Raw genomic sequence first — 12,116 nt, forward strand, 5'->3', positions numbered from 1 at the left:
TGTGGGCAATGATCCCTCCCTCTTTACATATTACCATAACAAATTCTAAAGCTTTGACAACTAAACAGGTATATATTTATTTGTAAACTGCACAGACTAAAGTGTCTTTAGGTACTAACACAACTACCAGTAATCTAAATTCTGCTGTACCATTATCAAAAATTGGCGCAATGCCGGTCACAGTCGCAAAATATGTGTCCAATAACTGTCCTCACCACACCCTGTCTGACACTTCGATCTCCTCCCACCTCCCATTTTTGCTAAACATCATGGGGTTTATTGCCATCGATAGCAGAAGAGATTCCAAGCTCCCTTTGTGAAATACAAAATTATTTGCTTGTTTCAGTATTTCTCCCCACTGGTCCTGATCTAATGTTATGCCCAGTTCCTATACCAGGCCCTATGGAAATGAAGATTTGGGTCTCCCCCCATCTGCCAATCTTGCAAGAGGATTCTCTCAGATCATATTGATAACAGAGATGCAGTGGATGTTGTTGCCCATTAGAAAACCTGCATGCAATACAAAATACACGGGTTCACTGTCTTATATGTACGGGATATTGCATGACTGTCCCCCATGGAGTACAGTAGGTACTTTTCAAAGTAGATAAGGGGGTCTAGTGGCCCTTTGTTTCATTCCAGTGTTTAAGAGCCAATGTTGTAGTTGAAGGTATTGGAAGTGCTCTGCCTCTGGAAATGCAAATTCAGTTTTGAGTTGGTCAAAAGTTTTTATGGCCCTGCGGTCAAACATATCTCCAAGTGTCTTATACTCTCCCTCTAACCACCTTTAATAGGGGGTCCTATCCAGACACACTGTGAACTCGGAGTTACCACATGGAGGAGTAAATGGTGATGGACAAGAGGTGAGGCCTCTCTACTGCTTTTCAGTCCCATATATCTAGTGTGGTCATTGGTAGAGAGTTGTGGTCCGATACTCCCTTGGTCAGCATTGGATTTCCCACAATGGGCCTATTGTCATACTATGATCTATCATGCACCACCCCGTGCTTGTTTGCCACCTTTTCCAGTGGATTAGATATCACAGGTGGTCCACTGAATAATAACTGGCGAGGTCTGGGACCCAAAGACCCACTTGTTGGAGGCACTGAGAGCATTGTTTTCGAGACAGGCCCCTTAATCTTATCCACCGAGGTCTGTAAGAGGTCAAGAATCTTGTGTAAGATGTCCGTTTTATATGCCGCTATGAGGCCCAACAAAGATAGTGTTTTATATTTCCAGCTGCTTAATTCAGCTTTTACTCCTCACTTTAGTTGTTGGAGGTTATTGTCTCTCATAGTAGAAAGGTTGGGGGCCAGCGCCAATCCCAGGTAATTTATATGATCTGCTGCCCATCAGAGAGGGGTTAAGCGTTTCAATTGTTTAATTTTGGGACTGGGGGTAGAGATGATTAGCATTTCTGATTTAGAAATGTTAGTTTTAAACCCCAAATTATTCTGATAAGTCCTCTATTCATCTAGGACTGCTTGTAGAGAGCCCTGGGGGAGCATGATAGAGAGGAGAATGTCATTTCCAACATCATAAGTTTGATGTTCTGAGTGCCAAATTTGATGCCTGCTATTTTGGGGTTGGCCCTAATGCATTGTGCTAGGGGTTCTAGGATGAGCGCAAAGAGCAGGGATGACAATGGACATTCCAAATTGGTGCTCCACTATATATTAATCCAGTGGAAATGGAGTCCATTGACGTGTAGTTTCTCCCTTGGTTCTTTATATCCAGCCTTAAGCCATGGCATAAAAGTCTCCCCTATTCCCATTGCCCACAGTGTCTGCCATAAACTCCCAGTCAACCCTGTGGAATGCTTTTTCTGTATCCAGCGTGCCCAGGAGTGATTGCTTGGTCTCTGTAGTGCCAATGTCCAGGAGGTGGATGGCCTTTTTGGTATTATCCCCAGCTTGTCACTCGGGTATGAACCCCGATTAGTCTGGCTGGGCCAGCTCCTACACCAATGGCTGAAATCGTAGAGCTGCTATCTTGATGAAGATTTTCACATCTACATTGAGGAGAGATATAGGTTAGTATGAGCCCCACTCCATTGGATCTCTGCCCTGTTTAGGGATGAGGGAAATGGTGGAATCAGTCATAGATGATGTCATATGGTCCTCATTAGTCATTCCCTGGAATACTTTGTGTAAGAGTGGAAGGAGGGAGGCTGCAAACCCACGATAGAAGGTGGCCATGAACCCATCAGTGTCTGGTGTCCTAGATATGCGTAGCTTAGATATGGCCTAAAGAATCTCTTTCTTGGTAATGGGTTCATCTAATCTTTCCTTGTCCCGCTGTTGGAGTCTAGGCAGCATGGCTTCTGCTAGGTATGTGGTTCAGGCCTGCACCTCAGTTAGCTCCCTTGCGTACAATTGTGTATAGTATGAATGAAAGCACTTAGCTTTATCTATGTCTCGTGTGTGTACCCTGCCACCTAGGGACCTAACTTCCACTATTAAGGTTTTTGTCCTATGGGAGCAGGGAAGGTTAGCTAGGAGTCGGCCTGGTTTGTACCCACCAGTGTAATATTTACTATCTAGCTGAGCGAGTAAGTGAGCTGCTCTATCAAATTCAAGAGACCTAATTTGGCCTTGCAACAGCAAAGATTTTCCTCCATAGCTTTTGGGAATTAGGTGCGTTTGTGATCCTGTTCTAATGTTTGGACTTTGTGAGCTCTGTCCTCAAGGCATGTCACGTGTTATGGAGGCATGCGGCCTCTGAAATGAAATTGCTGCGCATTATTGCCTTAAGTCCATCCCATAGGGTTGCTGCCTTCATGGTATTGTTGTCGTTATGGGCTATATAGTCAGCTATGCTTGCTCTGATGTTGGCGATCATCTCCAAGCCATGCAGTAGGGCATCATGCAGCTGCCAAGAGTGGCTGCTCCCTTGAGGTGGGAACCCCATTAGTACCAGTGTTCAAATTACCTGCCCGTGATCGGTGAGGGTGCTGCACCACGTCCAGAAGCTCTGGTAATATCCACTTATCAACCTGGATATAATCCAGTCTGACATATGTCTCATGAGCCCCAGAGTAATGGGAATAGTCCTGGCCCAACAGTTGCCTAGTTCACCATGAATCCCTCAATCCAAGGTCCTTGAGGCGAACCCTGCGAGATAGTGACAGAACTGTGGATCTCCCCCCGACTGGAACTGTCTGCATCCGCTTCCGCCCTGAAAACTAAGTTAAAGTCACCCCTCACCACCTGTGGCCCTGTGTACCAGGCCGTCAGCTGGTGAAGCGTGGCCATTTGGAATTGCTTCTGTCCCTGATGCGATCGAGGCCGGATTCAGTGGGGCCCCTCATTGTACCCATTATGACCACGCACTGGCCCTCCCAGCCTCTGCATGTCCCAGAAACTATTAGGGGACAACATTTATGTATCAGTATCCCCACCCCAGCAGTATTCTTCTTCCCAAGGAAGGGTCCTTATTGGTAAAGACGTTGGACGTCATGTGTGGCTGATCCTCTCTAAAAAGATGTGTCTCCTGGAGGGACCCTATATCGGAATCTAATTGGGTCAATTGATGAAGGATTGATCTCCTTTTGAGTAGGAGTAAGATATTAAGGCCCCTAGCATTATTGGAGAAAGTAAATGTAGCTGCCATTGTGCAATATCAAGTGTGCCCATACTCCTATCCCATGTGGGGCTCATGAAAGGGGTCTTGTGTGTGAATCGTGGAGATGGTTCTCCCCCACAGCATCCCCCATCAACAATCATCCACTGTCAAACATTCATTCTCAAAATACATGAGGAGATAACTTTTCCCCCACAACAGTTCCGGAAAATACAGTGTGGTGCCCAGTCCATCCATACACCTCACACCAGGACAATACCTTAATGAGCATGTGGTTTATCTCTGTTGTCTGTGAACTGGCAAGATAACCACCCCGGGTCACGGTCTTTATTACGGCCCTGTAGGGTAGATATTTCCCTCCCGGCTCTCCTGTCCAGTCCCAACAATTCTCCCCTATTCTGCTTCCCACAGGTCTTCCACGAGGGTCATGAGAGTCCTGGTTTGGGGAGGCTGGGGCTAGTGACCAGTTAACTTTCTGTACAGGTTCCAGTGCTGCCCTTTTTCTAGCTAACACTTCCCCTTGCTGTGGAGCTCTCTGTTCATGGTGTCACTTCACTGTTGTCCATATGGGACCCGCTGGTTTGGGCAAGTCGGCAGGGCTTTCAGGCTCCTCCGTAGAAGGTGGTAGGCACAGTACCCGTTGGGCCGCCTGGACCGATTTGATGGGCATGCTTCTAGCATTAGTTGGCCTGCCGAGCCAGTCTCCACTCCTCCTCCCCGGCAGCATCATTCACTGGCAGTAGGTCGGTGGCCTCCTCGGGTCTCCATGACCCAGTTTCCGAGGGTGTTGGTTGAGGTACAGCCCCTGGGGATCTCACTTATACTCCAGACTGGGACGAAGCTCTGTGCTCACACATCCGGCACCATCTTGGGCTTGGCCACGCCCCTTAAATACATTAGAATTTCAGGGACCATATTTTGAATGTATTGTTTGCTGATAGTGGGAGGCAGTGAAGGTCTAATCCTGCAGTGAAGGTCTAATCCTGCAGTAATAATAGTGATTAATGAAGCATCCCTTCATTACTCACTGTCATATTTTTAATAGATCTTCATATCAGACCAACAAAATCAAACTACTTCTGAATTGTGTCACAAACAGAGCGACTGCAGCCATTGTGCTTGTTTACAAGCATCCTTTCTGCCCTCCAGTAGGACACACCCGCCCTATTCTTATTTTGCATACCTTTGTAGCTATCTACCCAAACAGCCCCCATTATACCCAATAACATAAACACCATACACTATCACACACTGTTATCGACCCTGAACGTACAAGTAGGTCTACTTTTCCACTCCCAACAACCCTGTCCCCACCAATCACCTCAAAACTAAATCTACTCATTCTTCCTTGTGCTTACTGATCAGCAGCTCATAGTCTTCTTTGTTCCTGCCTTCATGGCTAAATGTACAAAAGATTGAGGTGCTATTGCCACCCTCTTCAGAATTGTGTTAATTGTCATGCCCCGAAGACTCTCCGTCTGAATTAATCCGGTATATACAGAAATTCAAAGTCTCATCATGCTGATAGTCACAGGACGATGTTGATATAATTGTGCCCACACAACAGCGAAATGCTAGTATTCAAGGGAAACAACCTTTACAATGCAGTCATTACATCGCACTACATTTACAACCCAGTCATTACATCGCAACATCCTTTACAACGCATGTCACTACAACGCAACCATTACATTGCATGTCACTACAACGCAACCATTACATTGCATGACACTACAACGCATGACATTACAACGCAGGCATTACATCGCATGTCATTACAACGCATACCATTATAACGCATAGTATCCCTACACTATCCAACACTTACCCTACTGTGGCACCCCCTGGAGTTAGAATGGTAATTTTTACCCCTACACTATCCAACACTTACCTTAAATGCAATGTAATGGTATGCATTGTAATGGTATGCGTTGTAAAGGTATAATGCGATGTAATGGAGTGCGTTGTAAATGTAGTTAAAAAAAATTAGTTGAAATGGATTGCTTTGTAAACGTATGCATTGTAACGTCATACATTCAGTATTGAATGTTTAGAAAATAAACTGCGGTATCCATACAAATTGTATTTAGCTGTTTTGAGGGACACGTTTATTCTAATGGCGTTGTTATGGAGCCAGAGTCCTTTTGAAGTAGCTGTTTCATAAGCCTAATGTTTTTCCCCAAGAATCACAATAAAAATACATATAATTGTACGTTAGGGGCTTTTGGTCGGCTCCCTTCTTCCATTAGTCTGTTCAAGTGCCATTTATATTTTCCCTACGCACTCCACTGCATACAGGATGTATGAAGCTCACCCACTGGCTGTCTTGCACTATGAGTAAAAGCATTTTTTTCCTGATCGCGTGCACATCCACCTCCCCTAAAAAGAATTGCGCAACAGGACTGGTGTTCCTGTGTATAGGGTCCTTTATTTTTTATGCATTTTGATATTTATGCCATTTAATTTTGTGCCTATTTAGTATGCTGGCAAAACAAACGCACACTTGCCACTGCCAGACCTTTTGCTTTTGCAAAGGGTTGTCTCATTTAGTTTGCTTTTGCGGATATGAAGATTTGCTATGTTGAAATATGCAAACTTCAGCCCTTGATAAAAAGACAAAACACAACTTTTCTGTTCAACCAGGAAATTATGAAGTAAAAAAGGTGAACAATATCCTGTTTTGTGTGTTCAGATGCTCAATAACAAATATTATTTTATATGCCATAATTGCTACATTGTGCAACAGGGACGTGTTCGTGGCTTTTCTGACCTTAATCTTGAACTGCTTTGTGAATTCTGCTTACTCGATCTGTGCCCGATCCTTTTTTAATTTTTTTAAAATAATCATATAAAGCACGCAGCTACCCAAAAAGGGGTTCCCAGGGCTGAGCAAAGTAAACAAGAAATCCAAAATAACAGCTTAAAACAGCCAGGTCTTCAGACCTTTACGAAAAAAGCGAGTAAAGAAGTGCAATTTCTCAAAGTCTCTGGAAGGAAATTCCACAGTTTCGGACCCAAGACTGCACTCTCCCATACAGGCCAAGCAAAACCTGGGTACAGTGCATAACACCTGGTTCAAAGATCTCGGTGTACGAGGGGGCTGGCAAGGCACCACCAGATCCTGAGTGTAGCGTGGACCAATCCTGCCTCTGGCCTTGAACATGTAGCACAGAGCCTTGAATTTAATGCGCTTAGTAACTGTAAGCCAATAAAACTGCAGTGTGCTTTGCGAGCTGAGAAAGCAGTCTAGCCACTGAGTTGTGGACTATGTGTAGACAGCAAATGGACGCATAATCTGTTCCCAAGTACAAGATGTTACCATAGTCCAGTCGAGATAATATTATTGCTTGGATCACTATCCTTTAGGCTGATTGTAGAATCATCCAGATGATCTTTGTAGGAAAGTAAGATCTGCTTCTTATGGTTACCTCCACTTTTTGCTGGATGTAATTCTGTTTTTGAATAGTCTGACTGGGATCCTGCTAATCAGGACCTCAGTCTGTCTGCTTTCTCCCTAAACTAATATGTTATGTACTTAGGGACACCCCAGATTGGATACTGGGATACCCTTGTCAGTCCCTAGTATGTACTACACATGTACCCAGGGCTTAGGTACCTCAGAGGTCTCCCATGCACTGCAGCATGTATTATGCAACCCATGAGAGACCATTCAAAATGGAACTACTGGCCTGCATTGCATGCGCAACTTAGAATATAGGTTTTCTATATCGAAGGATCACTGCACCTAAAAAGTATATGTCACCCCATAGCAGGCCTTTACAATCCTGAGGGCAGCGTGCTTGGGTCTGAGTGAGAGGGTACCCCTGCATGAGCCGGACACCCCTGCAGCCTACTGAGTCCATTATTCCGGGTTGTCAGTAAAGCAGCCATATATAACTGTAGAGGGGCATTATGCAACCGCGTGATGACCAACTCTAAAACGGCTGAAACAAACCCTATTGTGTTTGGTTTCAAACATGTTGGAATCATACCTCCACACCGGTAACCGGTGTGGAAGATATGATCCCACCCCTCAGTAGCTTCCTTCGTGGGGCTCCTGGTGTTCCCAGTGCCAGCCCTCTAGGTCCAGATAGCACAAATGGTTTCTGCTGACCACAGACACATGATTTCATATTAGGGGTGAGATCAGACCTAATCAGGCTGTCGTTATGCACTTCTGGGAATAATTCAAAGTGTGACTAATGTCAGCAGAGTCAACAAATTGTATTCCACCCTTGAGGTGCTTGGACAAATGAAGATGAATATGCCATCTTTTTGATGAAATAAAGGACAGGATCAAGGCAACTGTGTCTGAGAAAGGAATGGTGCTGGAGATGATTTGCAAGGGTCTAAGAGTTCTTTGATCACATTGAAGAGTGTCTCAGGACAGTTTTGAGCATTAAAGATTTTGTCTGAATAAAACAATTTTGTTGGAGTAAAAGAGTGCTTGTGCTGTACTACAGAGTCCATGATAGTGTTTTATCGCTGACCTATACTTATTTTTGGACTCTTCGTCATAAGACTTAATTCCTTGACAAGGACATGTCCTGACCCTTGGATCAGTCCCTGAAAACGTCCAACCACACAAGAGTATTTGAGCTTGCATTGTATGCTTTAAAATGTTTAGTAACTTTCATAAGTAGACCAACACAGGGCCATCATGGACATATGTACAAAATAAGGGGTGACCATTTTTTACCAAGATATTCCTTTTTTAATTCAGCTGCAGAAAAGAGAGAGTTTGAACTGGAAGCCTTAGATACTCACAACCTGTACCGCCAGCAGCACGGTGCCCCTTGCCTGAGGCTTAACCCTGAGCTGTGTGAGGCCAGCCAACGGTGGGCGGATCACCTGCTATCCATAAACGCACTCCAGCACAGCAACACCACCAACGGGGAGAACATCTGGTACAAGTGGAACTCCAGTGTCCGTGATGCTACTGGTAAGCACACATAAGGCTTTCAAAAAAGTTCACGCCTTTTTGATGTATACAGTTTTGAAATGTCGATCAAATTTAGCACACCATACACAAAGTGATGCTCACGGCTGTAACACTGTGCTATTCTTCTGAGGAGCTCACGTCATCTCTTTAATCCTAGCTGGTGCCTCATTGGTTTTGCTGTTCCTGCTGTCATGCTATCATTCTAGAGGCCAAGTATTACGCCTCCATCACGGTGTGCTGCCTGGTCTACCATCTTTACTGCCCTCTTACCCTAAACCTCCCCCCACCTGTTGGGTGTTTGATTTCAAGGTTCCTTGTCCCAAAACCGTGCTAAAGTAAATTAGATAGCAAGATTCCAAACGTTATGTTGGGTGTTGAAAGAGTGTCCTTTTGTCTCCCTTTCAATACAGTTTCATGAGGTAATAACAGACATATCTAGCATTTTGAATAGTTTGAAAAGGCTTATCTGTGACCGTAGGCAGACTATTCACTCTGCGTCCAACTAGGGTTTCAGAATTCATGCTTGCATCATCTGTTGGACACTGTCATTTCCATAGGCAGCACTTACTTTTTTGTAAACCATTTTCAGGCTGCTTTCAGTTGCATTGAAGACCTGTTTATACATATCTGCACCTTTGCTCTGTATTATCCATTAGAGTTGTTTTTCAGGGGTGTCAACTTCAAATATCAAAGTTGAATACTCATTTGTCAGTATGGAGGAAGCACAATGATGATGGCACACCTGTACCCAGAGGGGCTTCCTTTAGCAAAACAGGAATTACTTTTGGGCAAGAGGGTATCATATGGCGTTCAGTACACATAAAGATGTACAGTTGAAATGAGGACTTTAGCCCATGAAAGAGGTCCAGATTACTTGGGTTACTTTTAACACCATGGCTGCTTACAGTTTGTTGTTGTTTCACTGATACTCATGCTTAGTGTCTCATTAAGGTATTTCTAAGCAACAAAATAGAGCCGCCTGCCGTGAGGTTGGGAATATGCCAGTTTGCCTTCCTTAAAACATTTTTCTCTAATTAGTCATTGCATTGTGAACAACAAACACAACGCTTATTTGTGCTGCCGGCCAGAGCCAATTAAACTGGCTCAGACATCCAGCATGCCACATTCCATGCTCCTAAGTTGATTGTCCTTCCTTCCTAGAGATGGAGATAGAAGTCAGGCCATAATTGCAGTAACACAGTGCCATGCTGAATTGCCCACGTTGTCTTGGGAGAACTTCCATATGTCCTCCTAGCCAAAGATATATACCCTATGCCCAGACTCCATTGACATGTGTACTCTCACATTCAGGTTACCCATAAACAGCTGATGGGAGGAATGGCAGGCTGAAACATCACACTAATTTGCTGCATGATATTACCTGAGCATCAGGCATGTTGCTTAAGTGAGCACTGTAGGGATTGGGGTTGCAACTGCCTAGACAGGCTGGTTTCCTCCATCACTGACTTCTGTTTTGCTTTCTCACCGCTTGCCTTTGCAGTTTCTCACTCTGTATGTGGAACTCTCAACCACCCACTAACCATGCAGGTTTGATGTTAAAGCTGACTTCTTAAAGGCCTAAGCTGGCAGCTGACCCTTTCCTTGCTTAATTTTAGGACACACATTCTCCAGTATTGCTGCTTTCATAGGCTGACATGCTTGAATTATTCACAATCATTGTTATTATTTTTATAGGAAATTGCAATATTTCTTTTAAATTTGTGGTGAGCCCTAGTCGCTGAATCTCTCTTTGTACCTTCTTATTTGTCATCCTTGAAGATGAGCTTTAAAACATGCCCTTCAAATTCATACCAACTGTGTTTCCGATGATTAATTTGTGGCTTCAACATTAGCATACAAAACAAGCATGTTCAGTTTAGGACTCAAGCAATCCTGGGTCTTTGATATGAAAATATATACATTATCTCTCCATATACAAGCACTTTCTGTGTCTGACCTTTCAATGGAATTCACTTTAAAAACCTATCCCTAATGGTCTCGAGCATTGGCTTCCAAGCATTGTAAAGACAAATAGGCAACAGATAACAAACACCCATACCAAACCTCCAGTTTGTGGTAAATATTTAATTACCTGTACTATTTTTATGCGGTAAAGTCTAGTAAGAATAACTCAGTAAAAATAAGAGGCAGAATCCGTGGTATTAGAGGTTCTGAAAGGCTTTATTCCTTACAAAGGAATTATGGTTCGAACCATGGCATCAAATTCCATCACCACGAAGGTTCAGGAAGGGAAGGCAATACATTATTGACAAGTAATAATATATATAAGAAAAGCATTACATTGAGACAGATGCAGGAGGCGTAACAGCTGATAATACAGATAAGAATACACATACGTAATGAAAAGAGGCGTAATTAATAGGCGTATACTAGAAACGTCATTAAAATGATGTCATAAGTGGGTGGATCCATAAGAGAATCCTGCAGTGTCAGCAGAAATACTTGGCAGAGATGCGCGTGCAGCCGCATGAAGTGTGATTGACGTGCAACTAGAGGGTGAAGGGGACTTGACATTTAGCTCTACATGTGGAGACAGAAGTCTGGGGGGTCATGTCAACCTAATCCCAAATCATATCTAATATCTTATGTTTAAGGAACTATGGGGCATATGCATCAACATTAGCATTTGCGATTCCTTATTAGCGAAAAATAAGGAATCGCTAATAAGGAATAGCAAAAGGCTATGCATGTAGGAATCGCTATTCAAATAGCGATTCCTTAACATTCCTTATTACCGAATCGGTAATACCGAATCGGTAATAAGGAATACCTACCCATCCATTCCTATGGGCTTGGAGGCCCATAGGAATGAATGTAAAGCCATTCTGTATTAGCGATTCGGTATTACCGAATCGCTAATAGCTGGAGCACTTTCAAGGGTGCCAGGGTGTCAAAAGGACACCCTGTTGCACCCCTGAAAATGATATGTGCACATATGTTGCACACACACATGCTCTAAGGGCATGTGTGTGCGCAACATGAAACTTTGAAAAATGCACAAAAGTGCATTTTTCAAAGTTTTTGCAAATTACCATGCAGTTCATCTTCATGGTAATTTGCTCCCCTTATTAGCGAAATCGCTAATTTTTTAACTTTGATGCATTGCATTTAAGGAATCTCACTTTGGGATTCCTTAACTGCAATCGCTATTTAAGGAATCGGTATTTAAGGAATCCCTATTTAAAGAATCGCTATTTAAGGATTCCTTAAATACCGATTTCTGCTTTTGGGTTGATGCATTGGGATTGGGTATTTTTTACTTAATACCGGGAGCTAATAAGGAATCGGTATTTTACCGACTGGATTTTGGCTTGATGCATAAGGGTGTATATTATCTGGAAGGAAGGGTCTTCTCGGGCAGATCCTATTCTATACTGACTGTTAGTGCGTGTACAAGCGTCTATGTGTCTACAAATGATGCGAGGGGGCAGGAATCTTCCATAGTAACAGGGGCTATTGAATTACTTGCATAGAGATAGCGAGGCCGAGCCTTTTGCTCGGTAGCTGGAGGGATGTTTACCTAAACTACTAGACAGGAATGCATTGGATGAGGAGCGGAGCAGATAACTTG

At 43.6% G+C, this 12,116-nt stretch overlaps 1 protein-coding gene across 4 annotated transcripts in view; it reads left to right on the forward strand.

The window, feature by feature from the left end:
• Positions 1-12,116, forward strand: part of LOC146868458 (uncharacterized) — a 443,450-nt gene that overhangs the window by 360,396 nt on the left and 70,938 nt on the right. For all 4 annotated transcript variants that reach the window (XM_085610211.1, XM_085610220.1, XM_085610226.1 and 1 more), the window contains one exon: positions 8,306-8,524. In XM_085610211.1, coding sequence (XP_085466337.1) covers positions 8,306-8,524 — 219 coding nt within the window. The remainder of the gene's footprint in view (positions 1-8,305; positions 8,525-12,116) is intronic.

The sequence above is a fragment of the Triturus cristatus genome, chromosome 1_2 (genome assembly GCF_964204655.1).
Source record: "Triturus cristatus chromosome 1_2, aTriCri1.1, whole genome shotgun sequence".
Classification (NCBI taxonomy): domain Eukaryota; kingdom Metazoa; phylum Chordata; class Amphibia; order Caudata; family Salamandridae; genus Triturus; species Triturus cristatus.